The 24,928-nt window shown below is 43.9% G+C and overlaps 1 protein-coding gene across 3 annotated transcripts in view; it reads right to left on the bottom strand.

Moving 5' to 3' along the window:
- Positions 1-2: 2 nt before the first annotated feature.
- FTO (FTO alpha-ketoglutarate dependent dioxygenase) overlaps positions 3-24,928 on the bottom strand; it is a 424,741-nt gene continuing 399,815 nt past the window's right edge. Inside the window, exons 9-11 of one of the 3 annotated variants that reach the window (XM_064383071.1) lie at positions 11,821-11,948; positions 464-520; positions 3-18 (exon numbers count right to left, since the gene is read on the bottom strand). In XM_064383071.1, the coding sequence (XP_064239141.1) occupies positions 465-520; positions 11,821-11,948 (184 nt within the window). In that variant the 3' untranslated portion in view covers positions 3-18; position 464. Of the gene's footprint in view, positions 19-463; positions 521-9,593; positions 11,949-24,928 lie in introns of those variants that run through there. The other 2 variants (XM_064383072.1, XM_012447942.2) reach the window with 2 other exon arrangements.

Below are 24,928 nucleotides of genomic sequence, written 5' to 3'. Positions count from 1 at the left end.
GTGACAGGGTGAGAATGTCTGAAAAAAAAAAAAGTTTATGATGTGACACCACCATCTTAGTAGCACAGTAGGATCTGACGTCAGTCCGGGGCCCCAAGTCCACGTTCGCCAAGCTCTTCCAGTGTTCCCTCAACCTCCATTGGGCAAAGCAGGTTGTCTTTTGTGATTTTGCTCTCTAGAGCTGGCCTGGGCCCTGACCCCACACTGTGGCCTTGCAGTGCCTTGCTTGGAGGGCTTCCTCATACCCCTTTAATCAAGACAGAACCAAGACCTTCTGCAGACCCCACTGGCTGCCATGCCCCAAGCACCAGCTCGGACACCTGGTGATCATATCAGTACCTCCTCAATTAAGTGTCGCTTTGAGATACTAACTTCGCTCACCAAATTCCCACCAGCTTCGCCCGTTCTCAGCTTTCTTCTCTTACCTGCTGCTAATGTTCCACTGGGATCATGGTCAACTTACCTTACACAGCACCAGAAGCATGAAACAATTCAGGATGTGGTACAAAATCGGGTGTGGCTGGAACAGAAGTTAGAAGCAAGTTTTGGGAGGTGAAGTTGTAAGAGGTGGGGGTGGATTTCAAACAGTCCTGCAAGCTGTGGTCAGAAAACCCAAAGGGAAGGGGGAACTAGAGGAGATTTTAAAGCAGGGGATGCTGAGATCAGCAAATGTCGGCTAACAAATGTTTATTGAGCACCTATTATGTGTCAGATAAAAGTTAGCTGGATTGATAGCTGTTGAAGATCAAATAATCCGGGGGACATGAAGTCCTATGAGTCCTGTGGAATATCATAAAATGGAAGTAAAAATTTGATCCCACAGGTCCTGCCCTCTAGTTCCTCTAGTTCAACATGGAAACCAAACTTGGCACGTAAAGTTGTGTTCATAAATACTCTGGCAACAGAACAAATGAAAACGATCAATATGCAGTGTCTTATAAGTGACCGAAAGATTCGAGTGGCAAGAGAGGCAGTAAGGAAGTAAAGATCCGACCAAGGTGCTCCTGGAGAGCGCAGGCAGGGAAGGCAGAGTGCAGGAGGCTTTGAGGAGCAGCGCACCGTGGCACGGTGACTCCATGGACAGCCGGGCTGGGCTGACAGCACCCGAGACGTGCCTCCACGGAGAGCCACGCTCACTTCGTAACCAGCTCACTGGGATTCTTAGTTATAATCATAACACCAGGCATAAATGAGTGATTTCCAATTTTTTAATTTTTAATTTTAATTTTGTGGGTACTTAGGAGGCATATATATTTATGGGGTACATCTTAATAGAAACTCTAAGAGACAGGGGCTTCTGGGTAATAAGCACAGAGTAGGAAGCCACCGCAAGTCACTTGTGACCCACCCAGCCCTGTGCCTTAGAAAGTGTGACACTCACCCCCACACCACGCTCCACTGAAAAAGAAACCACAGACCAGATTATCACCACTCCTAATGCGGCATTGGGATAATTTTCATACTGTTCTGGGACCCGAAGGGCTCAGGAGCGCTGGGAAAAGATCCTTCGCCTGTTGAGCAGTTCTAGCAGAGGGACGATCAGGCTAGCCTGCTCCCCTGCAGATCTGCCCTCTGTTGAGACAAGACGTCTGAACCTGAGAGCCGGGGGGTTGGCTCTCCAACCTCGTGGGCAGGCTTTCCCTGGTCCTCTCACTGCATACTCAGGCCTCTTTAATTCAGAAATGGCCTTAGGTTTTGCTCCTGGGTCGATTTTGCTCCTTAATAGTATTGTTCTTTTTTCTATGTTTCTGTACAGAGAGATGTTGGCATGCATATTTTTGGTTTGGATGCCTTGATAATATTTATCATCGTAATTGATGCATAGTGAGTCATTACTAAGTACTAGACGTGACGTTAAATCGCTTAATAGGCACGATCACAGGTGATACAACAATCCTTGGAGCTAGCCTACTGTCAGCAACGTTTTTCTGTGAAGGGTCAGACAATGACTATTTGGGGCTTTGAGAGTCCCACGGTCCGTTGCAACCACTCAACTCTGCCGCTGTACTTGGAAACAGTCATAGATAATACAAAAACTGATGAGCATAGCTGCGTTCCAATAAAATTTTATGTTATAACATCAGTGGGTGGGCCAGATTTGGCTGTGGGCTATACTTTGCTGACTCCAGCTTTCGATTTTACTACAGAGGTTTCTGCTTGACCTACCAGTGTTCTGAATGACGCATCTTGGCCTCTTTAATGTTAATATCCCGGATCATAAATTTCAGTGGCTCTAATACTACGTAGACTCACCATTATCCTGTGGATCTTTGTGACCCACGGAAAGAAACAATAGCACACACACTGTTTTCTAGACTAACAAAAGTTCTCCTTTCTGAGCTCAAGTTTGGAGTGAGAGGCTGTTCCTGTTCTTGTAAGTGACCTGGAACCACCTTCCTCTTCTTTAGGAGGTTGAAGGTGAACTTGGGAGGAGGGTTTAAGAAAGTTCACAGTCTTCCCAAATCTCAATACATACCAGAAACTTGAAATCCAGTTTCTGTAATTCACCTGAAATAACTTCTCCCATCTGGGCTTCCATTGCCCCAGCTATAGAATGGGAGTGACATCTTAAAAACTTCTCTTTGGAGTATGTGCCTTTGCAAATGTGGTAACTACTACTTCTTTCACCATGCTGTGCTCCTATCCTCAGGCTCTGTATTAAAATGAGCAAAGGGCAGAAACCAGAAATGCTGATTAAGAATAGGATTTTGGCCTGGCACAGTGGCTCACATCTGTAATCCCAGCACTTTGGGAGGCCAAGGAGGGTGGATCACAAGGTCAGGAGTTCAAGACCAGCCTGGCCAACATGGTGAAACCCCATCTCTACTAAAAATACAAAAATTAGCCAGGCGTGGTGGCTTGCACCTGTAATCCCAGCTACTCTGATCGCTGAGGAAGGAGAATCGCTTGAACACGGGAGGCGGAGATTGCAGTGACCCAAGATTGTGCCATTGCCCTACAGACTGGGCAACAGAGAGAAACTCTGTCTCAACAACAACAACAAAAAGAATAGGATTTTAAGGATAGGGACTTTGTGTTGCTAGCAGAGTCTGATATTTAGGAAGAAATCAACAAGTGTGTGTTGGCTAAGACAGAAGAGTCAATATTATGAAGAGCTGGCAAAATATGGCAGTCCAAGAAGGGCTTGTGGCCTTGGCTAGCTTCTTCAGCTGGGCCTTCCGAGGCATCTTTAGCTCACCAAGCTACGTCCCAGTGAGGATGCCCCTGACGGAGCCACACGTCTATTGCTTTGTGCTGGGTACAGAGTTTTGCCGGCCCAAGGCTGTCAAATTCACTTCGATTTTGGCCTCAGCTGGGCTTCATGCTTTCAGAACAATTTCCCCCACCGCCTTTCACTTGAGGTCCTTGGCAGGGATGCCTCTCCCATTCTGCACGCACGGCTCACTTAATGGGCACAAAGAAACGGGAGAAAGCTCAGGGAGAAAAGAAATCACAACCCGATCCAGTCTAAACCTCGGGAAATCTAACAGGGTCTGCATCTCTTTGAAAACTATACACAGACATTTCTGGTCGAAGTGAAACCATGCTTCTCACAGAGGGCTGGAGACAGCAAATGGAGCCTTAGTCATACACAGTTAGTTTCAAACTTATGTTGCTGCTCACAGGGAGAAATCAATGTACGGTATATTAAAAACAATCACTGCAGCCCTTAAATGATCCAATAGTTTAGCTTTGAATGCATTCAAGCTAATAGGGGCTTTAATGGCTTCTGACAGATCATTCCATTGATCAAGGGGCATGTATGAAATACGCTGCCTACTAAACTCTGTTTTGATTTTGAGAAAAGAAAACTAAACGTCCATGGTAAACATGGCTTGATTGTTCACATGCTTACCGAGATCCCTCTCAGCGTGACCCTGGTTGGGAGCAGAGGAGGGAAGGATAATGGGAATCCTATATACCTGGCTTGCTTCTCTCCCGACTCTAATCAAGGCATAATCAACTGGAAACCTGTGTCTGCAGAGTTGGGGGCAGGGGGAGGAAGGTGGCCAGCGGCCAGTGTTCTGGGTTGGATGAGTTATACGCCACAGCTTTGGCTGCTCTGAGAAATTGATTCATCTCTTGTAGGCCACGGGGGTTTGAAGGTTAACTGCACTGGTCCCAGTGTTTCAAATAGGGAAAGCCAAATTCCCTATTTGAAAGAATAATCAAGTTTTTCAGTTAGGGACAGCAGTTTTGCAAAGAAACAAATAAAATCATGCTCCTCCATCCGTGTGTCTGGAGGCACCAAGATTATTTTATGAAATGCTGAGAGTACCTCTACTCAGGAATGGCAGTTTTCATAGGGTGCATGGAGTCTGAAAAATTTAAAGAAGCCTTAATGTGATTCATTGAGACTGTTCTTGTGCAAGAGGGGTTTTTATTTCTCCAAGCCCTGGCTGCCTGCTATGGCTTTAAGAGTGAGCCATATACTGTTCCTGTGTCAGATTGGTCTTCCTGATCAGAAGTAACGAGTGTATGTAGAAATTCTTCCATTACCCACCCAAACTAAATCGATTTCACAGAATGAATGATCTGATTTAGTTTGGGTGGGTAATCAAGTCCTACTCAGTAGGACTTCAGCATTTACAAGGCTCTCCTCCAAATGTTGTCTCCACCTGCTAGCTGCACAGCCGTGGTTTTACCTGTGGGGATGGATCTGGCTTGTGGACCCTCTCTCCTTCTCCCGGAGACTGGGAAGGGAAGAACGGTGCCCTTGAAACTGGCAGCACGAAGAGAGTGATCACCTGTGGTCTCTGTTTAATCCTTAACGCAAAGCAAGGCTGTGTGGAGGGCCAGGCGCAGTGGCTCACGCTTGTAACCTTAGCACTTTGGGAGGCCGATGCAGGCAGATCACTTGAGCCTAGGTGTTTGAGACCAGTCTGGGCAATGTGGTGAAACCCAATCTCTATAAAAAATTAGCTGGGTGTAGTGGCAAGTGCCTGTGGGAGGCTGAAGCAGGAGGATCACTTGAGCCCATGAAGTTGAGGCTGCAGTGAGCCAGGATCTTGCCACTGCATTCCGGCCTGGACAACAGAATGAGACCCTGTCTGAAAAAAAATAAAAGACTGCGTGAAAGAGCTTCGTGCCATTGTCACTAACGAAGAGGGTCAGAATTACCCCAGACACACAGGACCAGGAACCATTGACCTTCTAAACTTCCTGTAGAATGGTCTTGACCTTTTCGGCCCCACCTGTAGGGCACCTTGCTGTCTTAGTCCAGCACTTCTCATCTCTCAGCAGGAAACTACGGCATTTAGCAGATCAGAAACAAAGGGAACCCCGCCTGCTAGAAGTGCTTCATTTGTATTGGTGCCATGTTTAGTCAGTGGCTTTTGTAAAATTGATGAATTTTGTCTAAAGGCAAGTGCAGACAGGCAAACAGATCTGTATCTGCTGTTATCCATTTAGCTTGACACACATGTGCAGAGGAACTATTTTACCTCAATTCTTTCAGGATTGATGAAAAGTAAATGCGAGCAAAGTCATGAACTGCATCATTGGAAAAGAATCACTGAATCTAATGCTGGAGGTTAATTAATGCTTCCCTCCCCTTGAAATAGACTGCCCCTGCTACTTAGACATTCAGAGTCAATAAACAATTGTTGTACACAGATCATCCATTAGAAGGTGATGGCAAGAATTTTTTTTTTAAGCAAATCTAAAATTGCAATGGGTGACCTACTCCCACTGGAGAAATTGGAGTCCTAAAACATCGTTTTTCATAATATCTCATTTATAAAAAGTTCCATGTGATCTGTCTAGCAAAAAGTGGAAGCTGTGAAGAGCCAATGGGATAATATATGGGATAGTGACACAATATTCTTCTTGAACAACCCAAAGCTATCTGTAGTCCCTTTGAATATTTTGGTCAGGATACCACTGATCATATTTTTCATCATCATAATGTATATGTGTGGAGTAATTTTTTTTTTTTAGACAGAGTTTCACTCTTGTTGCCCAGGCTGGAATGCAATGGCACGATCTTGGCTCACCACAACCTCCACCTCCTGGATTCAAACTATTCTCCTGCCTCAGCCTCCTGAGTAGCTGGGATTACAGGCACCCACCACCACACCTGGCTTATTTTTGTATTTTTAGTAGAGATGGGGTTTCACCATGTTGGTCAGGTTGGTCTCGAACTCCTGACCTCGTGATCCGCCCGCCTCGGTCTCCCAAAGTGCTGGGATTACAGGTGCTTGCCACCGTGCCCAGCTGATTTTTAAGTACCCTTAAGATACATGATCACAGGGGACAGAACAATCCAATGAGCTAGGTGTTATCATCCTCCCCCTTATGTAAACAAAGACTGGAACACAGAGGGGATAAGGGGTTTGCCGCAGTCACAGAGCTACAACTGTTATCACAGGAAACTTGCTTAATATTAATAGCTAGTACCTCATTGAAGCCCTGTATATGTCAGGTACTGCGGGAGGCATTTTAAATGCACATTAACTTATTGAACCTTCACAACAACCTTCGGTGATGGATTACTCCTATTCTATTTTGTAGACAAGAGAACGAAGATTTGAAAAGGTGGTAGGATGCGGATCACACACCAAACCAAGACTTAGAAAACCTCTTCTGCCACTCAGAAATCCAAAGATTTGGAAAGTCTGATGAATGACAGCAGGATAGAAAGGGCGGAGGGTGCAGAGAGGCCCAGTGTCCAATGCAGGAGGAGGATTTGGGTCAGAGAGCAGGAAGGACTTGGGTGACAAGGTTCTGAGAGGTGGGAATTAGGACCATCCTGCGAGCATGGGATCAATGGGATACAGGACTATGGGAGCAGGGCTGCCTGGGAACCAGGGTGGAAAGGCTTTGGGGGTGTCAGAAGGCATTCACCTGGTTCTCTTGCTCACCCGAGGCAACTGATAGATTCCTGGAAACTAGATAGTCGGGTCCTTCTAGCCAGGATCTGGGGAGCACTCGTGATCCTCCTTGCTAATAAGAGAGAATGGGCCAGGGGCGGTGGCTCACACCTGTAATCCCAGCACTTTGGGAGGCCAAGGAGGGTGGATCATGAGGTTAGGAGTTTGAGACTAGCCTGGCCAACATGGTGAAACCCCGTCTGTACTAAAAATACAAAAATGAGCCAGGCATGGTGGTGCATGCTTGTAATCCCAGCTGCTCAGGAGGCTGAGGCAGGAGAATCACTTGAACCCAGGAGACGTAGGTTGCAGTGAGCTGAGATCATGCCATTGCACTCCAGCCTGGGCGAGAGAGCAAGACTCTGTCTCAAAAAAAAAAAAAAAAAGAGAGAGAGAGAAGAGAATGGAGAAACAGACCTTCAGATACTTTCTTGGAGTTTCCAGGAATCTATCAGGTGTCTCAGGTGAGTAAGAGAACCAGGTGAATTCCTTCTGATAACCCCCAAAACCTGTCCCCCAAACACAGCAGTGGCCCAGGGGTGCCCTTGCTGTCTTGCAGGAAGTCATTCTCAGCTGGCTCCCCTCCTCCCACCCATCCTCTGCAAGCTGCCCGGCTTTCCCTACAGCTGCAATCATCACAACACGCCTGTGCCGTCTCTCGCCTTTATGGTTGTCAAATTGATTTCACCACCGCGATACCTATGGCTCCCAATGAAACTTAATTAAAAATACCATTTAATCACAGAGTAACAAAGGCAAACGGGATAAACGGCATTACCACTTCGGCGCATTTTAATCCGCACCGCTCCTCTCCATCTGAATCTGTCTGGATGAGAATTGCCTTTTCAAACCAGAATCCCCTTGTCTTCCATGCGATTGCCTTTGACGGATCTCCAAAATAAACAGTATTTAGCGTGGCATGGATCCAAATGTATGCAATTTGCCCAGTGGTAAAGTCAGCCCTAACTAGAGCAAGAAAAAAAAGAAGTTGCATTGGAAAATATCTTTCTTCCCTCAAAGCATACAAAACACCATCTACTGAAAGTGGGGTCCATTAAACGGGGCCTATGGACTCTCAATTCAGGCACCCCTCGATTCAGTGAGTGATGGATTTCGACGCTTATTACTAAAATTGTGTCACCAGTGATGCCATGACCCTGCTCTTTTATGTCTAGAAAGTTCTGTGGGGCTGGAGCCTGCCAGTGAGGATCGGCTGGGGCGCGGTGGGGAGGTGCCGTTTAGAGTGAACTCTGCAGGCGGGCAACCTAGAGGGGCTGCAGGCCATCTTGCCCGTCTTGAGATCTCACCCAGCCAGGGGGACATTCCCAGTTGGAAAGCTGCTCCTTTGGATGGAGCCATTTGCTGTCTCTCAGAGACCCTCTGGAATCCAGAAAGAGCGACTGTCTAAAGCGTAAAATATCTCACCATGTTACCGCCACGCCCTTGTTACTTTTCACGCTTGTGGAATAAAACCCGAGCGGCTCCCACCTTCGCTACGCTACGCTACATCTCCCCTTCCCCTCTCCTGACCTTCTCAGCTTTGGGCTCAAGGTCCTTTTGCTTCCTTGGGTACCCCCTCTCAGGACTCTCCTGCCTGGGCCCGCCGCCCCCTTTCCTGGGAAGCTCTTCCTGACCACCTCCCTTCCCCACGGCCTGATCGAAGTCCCCTTGGTCAGTCACCATCTCCTTCTGCTGTCCCTTTCCCAGCTGGTTTCCTTCCTAGCACTTACAACCACCTGCAACAATCTCGTTATTGATTTTCTGGTTACCGTCTATTTCCCTACTATGAGGTAAGTTTCTGTTTTGGTCACTACACATCCCAGGGCATCCAGTAGCCTGGGGGGCAGAGATCTGTCTGGGGTCCCCAGACTTGCCCCATTGCTGAGGCTGTGGTCAGTGCCAAGCAAGGTTTGCGGGAGGAAGAGAGGGGGGCGGGGCAGTCAGTTGTGCCTCAGTGCAAAGGGATCTCTTAGATCACTTTTCTCAAGATATCTGGGACCACAGGGAGGCCTGGCAGGAAAGCAGGTGGGGGCTGCTGCTGATGGAGGTGGTCCCTTATCCACACATGTGGGGGGAAGGGTGCAATTTCTGGGCCTGTGCTTCCAGGAAAACCCTCCAATTCACAGGGCAGTAGCAAGCCTTTCCATGACCCTGCAGGATATGAGTTCACTGTTATTGCCCGCACCAGCCGCCTTGTTATTGGGTCTTGCCCACCTCCTTCCACCCGCCTGAAACCTCCCTGGAGAGCATATGAAATCCTCAAACACATGCTCAATGAAAGTCACCATTTCCTTTTTCTCTCGCCCTGTGGCCCAGGCTGGAGTGCAGTGGTATGATCTTAGCTCCCTGCAACCTCCGCCTCCCGGGCTCAAGCGATTCCTGTCTCAGCCTCCGGAGTAGCTGAGATTACAGGTGCACACGACCACACCCAGCTTTTTGTGCTTTTAGTAGAGACGGGGTTTCACTGTGTTGTCCAGGCTGGTCTCGAACTCCTGACCTCCAGTGATCTGCCACCTCAGCCTCCCAAGTGCTGGGATCACCATTTCTTCAGAGCAAATGTAATCTCACCTTTTGGATTCACTTAAAGTAGTAATTTCTCCAACCCTGCTGAGCATCCCTGGACTCCACGTGGAGGACTTTGAGAACTAATTCCATCTGGGTCCCACCCAGGCCAGTGAAGCTGGCTCATCCATGCAAAAGGCAAAAACAGCAGAATCTCTCTTGGTTTCTTATCTCATCCTTTTAATACTTTTATTGTATATGAATATTTTGTGGTGCACATGACATTAGTACAAGCAGTCTACGAATAGAGTTCAATAGTCACACACATATATTGGGGTGAGCACAAAACATTTCGACTAGAGGGGTGCAAGCAAGCAGGTTTGGAGAGCGCTGATATGAAGGGGTGACGCAGGTCAGGTTCATGATAAATGATAAAACGGAGAAAAAGAGGGAACGCAGCGAACCATAGGCTGGGTCATGTCCCACCTCGCAGCAGGAAGACGCTATTTAGCATGTTGCCATGTGAGGATGGGGGCCTAGGACTGCTGGGTGTTCTGAGTTCTAAAGAAAATTCAGACCTTTTAATTTTATGTGAAATCTCCCAATTTCTAAATATTGGCCCCTAATGGAATATAACAAAAAACGAACATCATGGGGGCTACAGAAAACACTGGGCTGGATGGCCCGCGGGTGCCCCGTCTGTGACTTTTATGTGCCACGCCCTCCTGGCCTACGTTATTTCATGTGATCTCTGTAACGACCTGTGAGAGTGCTTCACTTCTCTCTTACCGATGAGGAAACCGAGGCTCAAAGACACTAGGGAACGAATCCAAGGTCTAAGAGACTCGAGTCTCAACATGATGAGACCCTGGTTGCTTTGTTTAACGTAACATTTCTGTGGCTATGAACTGCATGGGAATGAGCGCACCCCGTGAACCAATGCAATTCTGGTGGCAGGAAAGAGTTTATTATCAGTGCACCTTCAATAGGCAAAAGCTCTTCAACTTCTCAACTACTGCGAATAACTACACGAGAAGGCAACAGGCTGGGGAGAGGGGGGCTAACTATTCTCATGATTTCTGGGGCACCAATGGGCAGGAGCTAGGTCAGAAAGGGAGAGATGTGCTAATGGCATCACAAGATAAAACTGGCGCAGGGGTAAGAACGAGAGAGGAAAAAAAAATCTCACTCACACATAACAGTACTAGTATTTCCTGGGTATTTAACTATGTGCTGGAAATTGTCCTAAGTCTGTTATTAGATCATCTTTATCTTCATCTTGGGAGTGGTGCCTTTCATATATTCCCATTATACAGATGAGGAAACTGAGGCATATTAACAAGCCAAAGCACACGGAGCTAATGGGAGTCTTAAAGCCCAGGTTTTAAGCTCCCCTCTCCATCGTCTCTGAGTCTCCAAGGTCATCAGGATGGGGCACTGAGGTTCTTCAACCCTCAGTTCTACCTGTCATTACATAGGAATGAGGGACGTATAGAAAAAACTATACTGTGCTGGTTAAATCCGTGAAATAATGTAAATGGGGGCTGCGTCTCTTTCATTAGATCAGGGAAACTCCCTAAAGACAGGCTATCGACTTAATTTTAATTGTTAACATCCCATTCCTGTGCACTGAGCCTAGGACTCAAAGCTCAGGCTTTTACTTAGGTTTGTCTTAGAGAGAGGAGAGAGGTCAATCCTCAATGAGTCATTTCTCTTTCAGTTTCTTTGCCTTTGGGGATAGAGGCTACAGAGGAATGGAAAAGAGAATTCCTGCTCTCAAACTTTTTATAGAAGCGTTGTCCAATAAGACTTTCTACAATGGTGAAAATGTTCCATATCTGTGCCGTCCAATACAGCAGTCACTAGCCACATGAGGCTATTAAGCCCTTAAAATGCAGCCCGGGCAACTAAAGAGCTGAATTTTTAATTAAAGTGAAAACTGAATTGAAATTGAAGTAGCCACAGCTAGCTAGTGCTACCATATTGGACAGCACCATGGGTGTGCGAGAGATGAGGATGGAGCTCTCCAGTTCTGTCTTTCCCCAGAGGGCTGGGTTCACTCCAGAGTCTCTGAAAAAGTTTGGGAAAGACAAAAGTAGATTAGGCTTGGTTACATGCTGGGCTTGTTCCTGTCACCTGCCCTGGACCTCGGGGGCTGAATGGCTCACGTTTTAAAATCTGAATGATTTTTGGGGGGGAAGGAGGTCTTGTTTAACACCAAATCAGACTATAACACAGGGTCATTTTAAAACATTTCGAAATGCATGGGCACCATTTCCTAGCCGTTTTGGATTGGGACCTGGATGCTACAATCTAGGGGTCAAGAGAAGTCTCCACTGCCCTTGCATAAGCCCATGATAAGGCTGGAGGAGAAAAGCCAAAGACCTTTTTTTCTCCACCGCCTGAGACTGGTGCTCCTTCTAGGGTCTTGCTTCCAGAAGCTGACCTCTGAGCTCTGAAACGATGTCTGTGAGATCGAATGGCAGAGGCATCGAAGCGTCATCCTTTTCCCAGTATGGCCGACATTCTGGCTTCTGATCAGCAGGTAAAGTTCGGGCAATTCGCGACTGGCACCTGGAAGAGTTACAAATAGGAAATTAATCCACGGGAGGAAATCCCCAGAAGACCCCAACCTACAGGAAGCTTGGAGCAACGCTGGCCAACACTCCCAAAAACAGTCCTCCAGGGTGAAGGTCATGGCGACGACTGAATGAGTCTACAGGTGGAACGCAGGTGTTTATAAGAAGAAACACTGTTCCTGATGGTGCTGGGGCTTCCTTTGCTTTGACTCCCAGATGTGTATTATCTCAGGTGGCTTTGTAGGAGCCAATCATCAGGGAAATTCAGTTACTCTGCCTTTAAAATGGTGAATTATTTTTTCATTATCTCAACTGTTATTTAAAGTGTGTGATTAAGCCATTATCAGATTTAAATGTTTGTGGGATTGCGATGTATTACTAGATTACTGGGAAAGATTAAATTGAATTTACTGCATTAAAACGTCCAAGAATAGATTAAACAATATTACAGGCCAGGATTGACTTAGGAGATCCTGGAGATTTACAAGTGTCCCAGCTTGCTGTGCTCAGAAAAAGGCACTCCAAGGAGAGACCGATTTATAAGGATATATGCAAATAGAGGTTAATAATCATTTCCACTGATGAAGAGGTGGGAAAAACGTCCACAAAATTAAATTAAGAGGCTAGCAAGAGTTAGTCCCTAAGGAAAACACTTAAATCACGGTTTTTATTAAATGGATTATTCATCAATAGTAGAGAAATTAATTATCATATGCGGCTAAATTATAGCCTCATAGGAAAAAAATTGGGGCAACGTTCTCATACCTTGGCAGGCATCTATCTCTCAGAGAGACTGGCTTATTTAAAAGTGACCTGGGAAAACTCAGTGGCTTTAGCTTTATTTATCTGCACAACGAGGGTCAGAGAGAAGGAAACGCATTGCAATAAGGAATGAACAATTTCTCTGCTCTCCTGGAGTACATGGCAGTGAAAACGTGTGCACCAAAACCAGACACTCTGAGGACATTCGGGAGCGTGGCGCACGTGCCTCCCTCCACCCCCGCCTTCCCTGCACTTTTGTCTAAATCAATTAAAAAGTGGCCATGCTCACTATTTGTCTTCTGACTGTGGAGGACTGACTATGAAGAGATCAAAGGATGGAATATCCCGGCCCCATTTCCAAGCTTGATGGTAGAGAGGGTTCCTAACTGAAAGACATCTTCTTCTCTGGGGAATTATTAATGGTGAGGGGATCCCCCCGGGAAAACATACTTCAACTTTACACCTATTTTCGCGTGTGGTTAATTGCTACACCGGCATCCTATGCACTCAATCCGTCGTACATTACATATAACATTCTAATATATCTTCGGCTCTCTGCATCAGGCCCTGATAATAGCGTCTGTTAACATGCAGTAAGTACTATTATGTAGCACATCACTTCATAAATAATAAGATTAGCTGACCCCGGGGCCCCAAGAAGAGTAATGTGTTTAAATGTTCTCATTATTTATTTAAAACAAGAATTAAAGCAACAGAAGCTGCTTTTGACAATCCTCTTAGCATAAATATTAAACTGTTTGCACTGATAAGCTACACTGCACTGAAGAACAGAGGGTGCGTTCTGGGGACTACTTAATCATAGGTGTTTGAGACCATGCCACTTGCTGATGTGGTTCTGAGGGTGCATCTCTGTAGTTCCAGAGACTGTCTCTAAACCACTTGAAAGGGATGCAGGGGAAATTAATATTCAAGGAAAGCTGCGACTAATTACAAAGGAACTCTGCAAAGCTTTTCAAATTGTGCTTTCTCTCTGCCTCAGAATCCTAGAGTAATGCTCAATTTACTCGGTAGGGAAAGTTATTCCAAATTGAGCATTTCAATCTCACAGTGGATAAATTATCCGTGCACACATTATCTGGGCTGGCAGATTAAAGGGCTATGATAAGTGTCGATCCACCTAGAATATCATAAGGTTTGTAGAAAGTCAATAGAGACGCTTTTTCACCTGTCAAATGGGTTTTGCCTCTGTACTTTGGGAAAGTATTAAACACGCTGAAGCCTGCTGCAGAGGTTTGCTGATGCTGCGTTGTACACACTTCCCAATCCCAATGGCTTTGCTTTTGGGCAAAGCTGTTCCACAGTTTTCTGCTGTTGTTCTTCTCATCAAAGGACCGGCTGGAGCCAGGCGTGGTGGCTCACACCTGTAATCCTTGCACTCTGGGAGGCCAAGGCAGGCAGATCACTTGAGGCCAAGGGTTTGAGACCAGCCTGAGCAATGTGGCAAAACCCTGTCTCTACTAAAAAACACAAAAATTAGCAGGGCGTGGTGGTGCCCACCTGTAATCCCAGCTACTTGGGAGGCTGAGGCACGAGAATCACTTGAACTCGGGAGGTGGAGCTTGCAGAGAGCCAAGATCATGCTACTACACTCCAGCCTGGGCAACAGAGAAAGACTGTCTCTAAAAAAAAGAAAAGATTGGCTGGTGTGGGAAGTGGCTCCTTTGCATCAAGCTCTGACAGGCAAGCTGTACCTAGTCACTGCATCCATCTGGGCCAGGAGTAGAACCCTTTGTTGGCTTTCTTCAGAGCCTTCATTCAGAAATTTCAAGATTGCTTTAAAATTCTTCCTTTAATGTCCAGTGTTCCTTGCCAATTTCCAAATGATAGTGATAGGCCCCAGCAGAGGACTTATTATTGGAGGTGATGAATTTACCCATGAAAAAGGACAGATAGCCCCAACTCAAATGATACTGTGTGATTTAGCACCATGCCAGACTGCAGAGCATATAAAGAGAAGGCTGGGAATTACTTGAAGGCACATCCATCCCCCTTTAGAGTTTCATTTCTTTTGCTCCAATCACTCACTCTTCCTTCTTGGATCTTAGTTTCCAAAGATGGGAAGCAGGGAGACTGCAGCGCAGTGGTGAAGAGTATGTTCTCTGGACTGCCAAGTTCCTGCTTTCCAGGAGCATGACATCTTGGGCAGGTTTCATGACCTCACTCAGCCTCAGTTTCTTGTCTGTCAAGTGGTGATGGTAACAACAGTATCTTACTTACAGGGTTGATGTGAAGATTACACGAATTATACGCAGAAAGTGCTTAGAATGTTTCCCAGCACATAACGAGTACCCAATACCTATTAAATAATATTATCACTGTTGTTACTTCTACTCCAGGTACCAGTGGCAGATGAGAAACGTCAGTGAGACAGCTGCCTATTATACGTGGGCTGTCTCCTTCCTTCACATTAACTGAGTGGGTAACCTCTAGATGGACTCCTTCTAGGGGAAGCTCTGGGGATACAGGAGCAGCTCTTTCTGGCTTGAATCAAATGGCACCTAAGGCTAAATCCTATCACATTGTGACATTCCAGGACCTTAAGGCTTATGTATTCAAGCTACTACAATTTTTCCAGTCCCACGCTAAAATGTTCAGCTTCAGAAGGGATCAGTAGTTGTTCCTGAAGACCTAGGATTGAAAAAAGGCGCTGTCGTCTGGCCTTCTAAATGGTGGTTGTTCCAGTTGATTTTGCACTTAACAGGAAATAAAGTTGGATTGTTTCTTAGCCCACAAAACTCTATATCTCTTTTGCAAAGTAAAGGGGACCCAAGTTGTCTTATGAAATGTGTGAGGAATACTGATTGTGATGGACATTTGTTGTGCTGGATTTACTCCCACTGTTCCCACCAAAAGGATTCTGATTTTCCCGTGGGGAATCTGCCCCTTCCCCATGCTTCATAACTTGATGTGGGCGAGACTGGCTCCACCTCTACAGCCCGTGGGGAGCCTTGACTGGCTTAAGCTACATCAGCACATCTCGCTCTCCTAGCCACAGGGAGTGGCTTAAGGGGAGGCACATGACCCAATATGGGGCAAAATCAAGAGAAAAAATCAGAGGACTGGTATGGGAGCTAAATTAAAAAGACTTTCTCCTCTCTTGTCCTATGAACAATTAGGATGTGTGATCTGGAACTGTCATCAACATTTTGCTGCCATCCAGCAAGAGCAACACGCTGAGTCCTGCACGATGCTGTTTGACCATCTGGGTCCTGCTTCACTTAGATGTTTCAATTTCATGAGCCTTTATTCTTTGAGTTAAGTTTTCCTGTCACTTGCAACCCAAAGAATCCTAGCTGATAGGCTGGCCATGCTTCCTTTCTCTCAGTTATTTCCTGCCTTTCCCAACATCCATTGCCAAAGCCAATGGATGCAGAGAGTCTCTCTCCAAACTGAGATGTGGCTGATACAGTGTAGTGTGTGTAGAGAATACCTGGGTATGAACCCACAATCTGGGACACATTTCTGCCCAGAAAACAAGGGAATGCTGGTCCATCCACACTGGCCTTTGCATGAAAATAAGCCAGTTTTCAGGACTAGAGCTGGATATTCTTGCTAAAGAAAGTTAACAAGATTCCCTCAACTCAGTGTCATTCCCAAGTCCTACTGAACCCAGCTAAACAGTAAGAAAGTTACAGTTTCCCCTTTCAACCCTGTCTTTTCTAAGGAAAGATCTCATTTTTTAAAAATGCTTCTTGGGTTAGCAAATAAACTTGTATCTGTTCAGAAAATACTGCCCTTTTCATGAAGCAGTTCAAGGAGAGCTAAGGAAAATTACACATACACATACACACACAAATATTGTATACATATGCTTTATATGTATACCTATTATTTTATATATAAGTATTTTCAATATAATAAATATAAATATTTTCTATATATTTTATACTGAACATTTTATTATACATATTACATATATAATATACAATGTGAATTTATAATATGAATTTAGGAGGAAGAGAGATACAGTGTATACACAATATAGTATATACATATGCTTTTTATATAATATATATTTATATACAATATATTTATATTATTATATAATATAAATATATAATTATATATAAATATATAATTATATATAATATATACTATATTATATATACTATATATTGTATATAATATATAATATATAGTATATATAATATAGTATATATTATATATATTTATTGAAATATATAATTATATGCATTATATAATTATACCTATTTTTACTTATATATTATATATAAAATACATGAAATGTGATATAATATGTAATATTTTGTGTATTAAACACATGAAATAGAATTATATGCTTACATAATGAATATATAAAATATATAAAATAATTATATAATAAATACATATAATTAAAGATAATCTATACTATATGTACATATAAAGTATATATATAATATACTATATATAATATATATACTTTCTCTCTCTCCCTCCTAAATTCACATTATTTTGACTCAAAGCACTCTAGAAACCACCCCCTAAAATGCTCAGCTACTTAGGAGCGGTTCTCCCTGAATGACCTAGTGACGTAACAGGAAGCAACCGAAAGGTGTCACACGGGCTGGCTGTTAGCAGATTGTCCAGAAGTCCCCCCTACCAACGTGTAACTCATGAGGGGCTTCACTGCCTGCTGATTTCCCCCAGGGCTGCACTTACATTTAGATGATCGGGATTGCAGCTACATTAGTGAACGCTGGTCACCATGCTAAAATTAACCACTTTAGCTAAAGTGTGTGTTAATTATGGGTATGCAAGCAGTCAATAAAAGGTTAATGCAAGAGTCAAAGGATAAATTTCTTCCCTTATTGCATCACTTCACAGACTAAATGACTAACATTATACTTTGTGTTTTTAATCAATAGGTTTTACAGTAATGTGCTGGCCATTGATTTTAAGAAAACATACACGGTCTTCTTCCTTGTCCCTAAATTTTGCAACAAATAAAGAAGGACAGGTAACATTTCCATTACTCTTGATGAAATGATAAAGATTTCAGGAGAAATGGTTTCTGCTGAAAGATTCATCAGAATAAGCAAGTGTTACACACACACATACACACACACACACACACACACACACACAGACTAGAACTTGATGGAGAAATATTACCAAGCATAGGGCACTGACGAGAGAACAGAAATGAACTCCTAAGAGGGAATTCTTCAATGCGCAAGGGGAGAACAACTCCTAATTAAAATAACAATTACATTTTGTACAATGTTTAAATGTCCCAAATAATGTCGATCCTTACGGCGCTGCTTCTTACTTTCATAACAACCTGGGAGACAGCAGGGTAGGTATTTGGGTCCCTAGTTTGAGGGAGGGCTGCCTTACTCAAGGTTTGAGGCAATGGTGCACAGGGGAGCCAGGGCGGGTCAGACCCCTGGACATCTGGCTGGCTGCTCTTTTCACTCCGTTGCATCTTTTTCATGAATTTCCATTTGGACTAAAATGGATCCCGTCCATTGACTACTTAGCTATTCTTGTCAAATTGAGATATTCAGCACATTCCATATCATTTCAGAGGAAAGAAAGAGGCAAATGTTGTTTTTACCTTCAGTTTCTAGAAGGACTATTATTACGACAGATGACAGACAAAATTTAGTTTTCTTCTTTTCATTCTAATGACTCTGAGGCTCTTACAGCATAAGTATCTACAGTCTATAAAAATAAAAGATACATGTTCAGCTTCTAAGGGCATAAACTACCTCCAATTATTAATATGTTCCCTGGGTGACCTTGAGAAAAATATCTCAACCTCTCCGTTTCCTCAACTATTACACTGAAGTTAATGCTTCTCTGCTTTACTGGGTTATGTGAAGATAAAATCAAATAACGTATATAAAGGCACTCTAAAATATGTAAAGTACCATATAAATGCACACTTATGCCTCAATATCCCTTTTCTTAACAAGTCCTACTTTTAAAAGCTAGCTGATCATGCAACGCTGGCCAGAAGGGCTTGTAACACTCACAAATAAAAATGAAAGAAATCACACTTCTAAAGACTAGAGCAGTTTAAACGGACAGCTGCATCAGAAAATACTCAGTGTTTCAAAGTCTCCTCTTCTTTAAGTCAGTGTTTTTTTCTGGAATTTGAATTTAAGGAGTTGACAGTCACTTGGCCTAATGCTAAGTAGGAGTCTGTTTGAGGGTATTGGCTACATGATAATGCATTCTCCTAATGCTTAATAGCATAAGCCAGTACCAAGACTTAAGGGGCCTTGGGTAGAAGACACTGGTGTTACATCAAATCCACATGAACCTGCAAAACCCACCTGCCAAGATCAGCAGGAAAAAAGCAGGAAATAACGATGTCACAGGGCAACAATCCGCTCAATGGCCTTTATGCTTTGGAGGGAGTGTGAGACCAATATGGGATGCTACAGTCCTCTGTTTAATTCAGTATCTTCGGGTTCATTTCACTCTAATGTGTACTTGTGTGGCAAATGACTTGCCATACAGAGTGATTCCGGGGTTTAAAGGTAAGTATTTTTGATATTAACATGGTATCTAAATCCCTGCCAGTACCTGATGTACAAACTGAAGAGATTTCCACGTATAATTCTCACCTCCATGATGCCTATCTTAAGCGCTACATTTAAAATCTAACCTCAAGGAAGAGGCCACTCCATTGCACCGTGTTTCATAGTCTTACAATGTTTTGCTCCAAATAATCTGTCGTAGTGAGTGGTGAAAACAGTATATAATCGAGTTTATGATAGTCTTACCCCTGACACTCTAAATCCTCTGAAAAGAGAAGAACAAGTTAATGAACTTGTAATGTGTCTTCTTGGATTTTTGTCACTGCTGTCATGGCACTGTGGACAACTTTACAAGTAAACAGTTACCCAGACATACTTACAGCTATCATAACGGTGTACTAGGACAAAGGTGGCTTTATCAAGTCAACATGTCAAATTTGTAGAACTCAGTTTACCTATTGCAGAACCACTAAGCAAAACCAATTCCTAAATGAGTTTTGACAAAAGACACGTTCGCTTTTTCTTTGAAAGGCTTTTCACCTCTTGCCTCTGTTCCACATGTTAATGTTTCCGGATCAGTAAAATCAGTAAAGTCAACACACATCAGAGAGTGAGGAAAAGCCAAACTTTTCCCCAGGGGTCAGTTTTTCCCCTCTGGGTCAATACACCTTTTTAGTGGGTAGTGTTTTTCAAGCATGACCACTTGAGAAGCTGGGCTTGGCTTAACTTCTAGTTGTATATACATCTACTTTTGGGCCTCACACTTCTGGGAAGAGGTGAGAAGTCTGATATAAGAGAGCACGTTTAGGTGCTTTAAAAACTCTTTGACTACCAAATATACTCGAAGTGCTTTTGAATACCAAGATAACACCATTGAGCCACATAAATAACCATCGATTTTTCAAGAAATATTCCTTCCCTTCTTTTTTAGAGGCAGGGGACAGTCATAGCTCACTGCAGCCTCCAACTCCTGGGCTCCAGTGATCCTCAGCCTCCCAAGTTGGTGGGAGTACAGGCATGCATCACCACATCTGGCTATTTTTGTTTGTTTTGGGAGTCTCCAAGACAAAAGATGGGGTCTCCCTGTGTTGCCCGGGTTGGTCTCAAACTCCTGGGCTCAAGTGGTCCTCCTGCCTTGGCCTCTCAAAGTGTCCAGATTACAGACATAAGCCACCACACCCAGCCAAGAAATCTTTCTTCCATTTAGCATAGATAACTCTGCTGCCTGGATCTTGGCCAATCAGCGTAATTACAGAGTCCCTCCTGTGGGTCTATACCCAGGGCAGGCAGTGCCCACCTGCTGTCAATGGCTTACGTTCTCCACATTTGTTTGGAACTCAAAAGACATATTCCATATAAACAATGGTTTTCACAGTTCCCAATTATTTCCCTCAGCACCTACATGACCTACAGTTTGTCTGAAATATAACATTAACAATACTATATAGTCCAATAGCCATGAACATCAGGGTTTTCTGTTTTGTTTTGAGATGGGGTCTCACTATGTTGCCCAGGCTGGTCTAGAACTCCTGGACTCAAGTGATTCTCCTTTCTCAGCCTCTCAAGTAGCTGGAATTACAGGCATGCAAAACAGTGCCCAGCTTATTGTTATTTCTCATGATATAGAACATTTAGAGTTCCAACTTGGGATTCCAAGAAGAGATCTGTTTTGGTAAAGGTTTCCCATCATCCTGGCTACAGAACCAGAGTGTCTTCCCACTGCAAATCATGGTTAAGAGCTCCTCTGCTTTTGTTGTGGTTGCTTTTGGTGTCTTTGTCAGGAAATCTCTGCGGTTCCTATGTCCAGGATGGTATTGCCTAGTTTGTCTTCCAGAGTTTACAAAACAAAAGTTGACGAGTAGGATCTAATTAAACTTAAGAGCTTCTGCACAACAAAAGAAACTGTCAACAGAGTGAACAGATGACCTGCAGAATGAGAGCAAATATTTGCAAGTTATGCATCTGACAAAGGTCTAATATCCAGCATCTATAAGGAACTTACACACATTTACATGAGAAAAACAAACAACCCCATTAAAAAGTAGACAAAGAACATGAACAGGCACTTCTCAAAAGAAGACATACATGTGGCCAACTAGCATCTGAAAAAAAGCTCAATAGGCCTGATCATTAGAGAAATGCAAATCAAAACCATAATGAGATATCCTCTTACACCAGTCAGAATGGCTATTATTAAAAGTCAAAAAATAGCAGATGCTGGCGAAGTTGTGGAGAAAAGGGAACACTTATACACTGTTGTGGGAGTGTAATTTAGTTCAGCCATTGTGGAAAGCAGTATGGTAATTCCTGAAAGAGCTAAAATCCATTCAATCTAGCAACCCCAATACTGGGTATATACCCAGAGGAATATAAATCATTCTACCATAAAGACACATGCATGCAAATGTTCATGGCAGCATTGTTCACAATAGCGAAGACATGGAATCAACCTAAATGCCCATCAATGAAAGACTGAATAAAGAAAATGTGGTACATATACACCATGGAATACTATACAGCCACGAAAAACAATGAGATCATGTCTTCTATGGGAGCATGGATGGAGCTGGAGGCTATTATCCTTAGCGAACTAATGCAGGAACAGAAAACCAAATACTGCATGTTCTTACTTGTAAGTGGGAGCTAAACAATAGGAACTTATGAACACAAAGAAGGAAACAACAGACACTGGGGTCTACTTGAGGGGAGAGGATGGAAGGAGGAGGAGAAGCAGAAAAGGTAACTATTAGGTAGTGGGCTTAACATCCTGGGTGATGAAATAATCTGTACAACAAACTCCCGTTGACACATGTTTACTTATGTAACAAACCTTCACACGTACCCCCAAACCTAAAACAAAAGTGAAAAAAAAAAAAAAGAAAAAAACACAGCTCCTCTGGCCTATGGTAAAGGCTCTATACAAGAGGACCTTGGGGTGAGGGCCAAAGGTGCTCAGATCGTACCTCCAGGAGGCCAGAAGATGAAGACGTAAGGGATGCAAGAGCCCCTTGCTGGTTTGGAGGTCAGGGCCACTCTTTGGTCATGGAATAGCTCAAAGGCATCTCCACTCTTTCTTTAGGGGTCCAGAGGAGTGCCCTGCCTCTTCTCTTCTACTGTTAGAATGCGCAGGCTCCACCAGGCCACCTCCCAAGCCATGTGACAAGCCTGTGTAATCCTCACAGCACTGCCTTTCTCCCAGCCCTCTCAAAACTGCCCCTGTAGGTTTCTCAGAGACTTTTGTTGTCATGGGAGAGACTATAAAGACATTGTACCTCATACCAAAGCTCTTTCGATGATGTCTCCTCAAACCCCAAAGGGATAATAAGAATACTAATACAAACATTTAAAAAAGCCAATAAGGCCGAGCACAGTGGCTCATGCCTGTTATCCCAGCACTGTGGGAGGTTGAGGCAGGCAGATGGCTTGAGCTCAGCACTTCGAGACCAGCCTGGGTAACATAGCGAAACCCCATCTCTACAAAAACTTTAAAAAGATTAGTCAGGTGTGGTGGCGGGCACCTGTGGTCCTAGCTAGTTGGGAGGCTGAGGTGGGAGGAGCACTTGAGCCTAGGAGGTTGAGGCTACAGTGAGCCATGATTGTGCTACTGCACTCCAGCCTAGGTGACAGAGCAAGACCCTATCTCAAAAACAAAACAAAACAAAACAAAAAAACCCACACACAATAATAAAGATGAGGCATTCTATACATCTTTTTAAATGTTTGTCCTCAAAATGGAAACAGACCCAGAAGATTAACTAACCCATTCAAGATTTCATAGCTAAACAAGGGATAGGGTCAGGATTTGAAGCCAAAATTGTCCGACTCCAAATCTCAAGCGCTTTGCATTCTTCCAAAATACAGACATCATGAGAATCATTTTGGGCCCTTGTTAGAAACGAATTTCCTAAAGGCACCTGGTCCTAAGTCAGAGGGGCGTTCTGAGACTTCAGAGGAACGTCCTGAGAATCTTCATTTTCATAAGTGACTCTTAAGATCAGGCCGGTTGGTCAATCTGCCACAAAGGACCATAAAGATGCTAAAAGTGGGCTGTGGTGGGGGACACACATGTGTGTCTTTGGGTCCAGAAAGAACTAACATTCAATTCAGCTCCATTTCAGAGAAAACATGTCTCAGGGTCGACTCCTGTAGACCAGCAACTTGGCTCCCCAGGCAGGCAGCTGGTGACTTCCCAGGGGCCAGCACATGGAACAGGTCTCCTGAAGTCCTCCCCCTACTTCGGGGACTCTGGCAGGCCCTTGGAAACCACTTAATATGTGAGACTGCTTGGCCCACCACTGGGGCGTAAACCCAGGAGGTAGAGGGCTGAGAATAATTTTATCCCCGGTGCATTTCTTGGCTTGTCAGTTACATAATGATAGTGATGAATGGGCTACCTTGACAGCCGAACGTTTAGGAGCTGCTGACCTTTGATCTCTGGTCACATGATAGGGTCACCTGAAACTTGCATGACTTCTACCTGCCCAAGGGTAACAATATAAAGGTCAAATGGACTGGACGATTATAAGTATCAAGTCGGAGGCCGCTTGGTTAGATGCTTGAAGAGAGGCCGGGTTGGGTTCCCCGGCACACAAAGCTATGGAACCACTGCAGAAATGTGCTCAACAAAAGATATACAATTTCAAAGCAGTCTAGAGTAACTTTCCTTGCAAGGGAATAGAATGAACTCATTATTTTTAAAGGGCAACAATGAAAACAAACACTTTGGAAGAAAATATATTCTGCTAGTGACTCAGCCATGGGGAGGGAAGGCATATAGGCGCATGCCTTAATGAGTGATATTCATGCTATACCTATGACATGGCAGCAGGGCCAATTTCATGCAATTACTGGAACAAAATCCCCACCGGGTCATATCAAGCCCTCCTTTCAGCCATAGAATATGGTCTTTCCTCTGTCCTCTGTCACCACAGAACCCCACAAAGGACCACGATTGACAAAAGACAACCCTTTCCAAATCTCATGACTTCCCTGTTGCTTGAAACTTAAGTAACATTTGCATGGGACAGTCTCAAACTTCAGAAAGATTCCAGAATAATGTCTAATTAGGAACCCAAGGTGGCTGTGATTTTTAAATGCATTACAACATTTTTAAAAACATTTCTTCTTGCAAATCGGAAGATGGTGCTTTTTGACTATGTGGTTCAATTCCATTTATGCAGAATTAACTTGATTCTGATGTAATCAACTTGATTCTGAGTAAATAATAGCAGTCATGTAAGTAATAAATACAGTTATGAAAATGAAAGCTAAAAGGCCAATGCCATTTCCAGAATCTAGAAACTTCACAATCTGCGGGAAACGGCAGACATTACAGAAAAATCTGATTTACACAAAGAGCCTGTTTCTCTACAAAGGATTTTCCCCTGCAAAGTCAAAGACCGACAGACAGACTGCCAGTGAGTATAATCCACTCATACTCCTGAGAGATAAGCAAAGCAAGGGACAATGGCTTACTGAATAAAAGGCCAGCTGTTCTGACTTTGGAATGCTCATTTGAGTTGTAAGCTGTGAAATAAATTTGAGTTGATGGTTCCTCCATCTGCCCACCTGTCAGTCTCCTTCCACTGTACTGCTGTTTTTAGAAATACTTCCGTGTAACCTGCTTAATTGGTTTTTGGATGCTGAGAAACACCTCAGGAGTTTTATTTTAACCTTATTCAGAACATGAGGTTCCTGGGCC

Source organism: Aotus nancymaae, unplaced genomic scaffold (assembly GCF_030222135.1).
Source record: "Aotus nancymaae isolate 86718 unplaced genomic scaffold, 86718_ANA_hifiasm-v0.15.2.pri h1tg000030l, whole genome shotgun sequence".
Taxonomy (NCBI): Eukaryota; Metazoa; Chordata; class Mammalia; order Primates; family Aotidae; genus Aotus; species Aotus nancymaae.
Note: the sequence above shows the minus strand (reverse complement) of the source record. Positions and strands in the feature narration are given on the sequence as shown.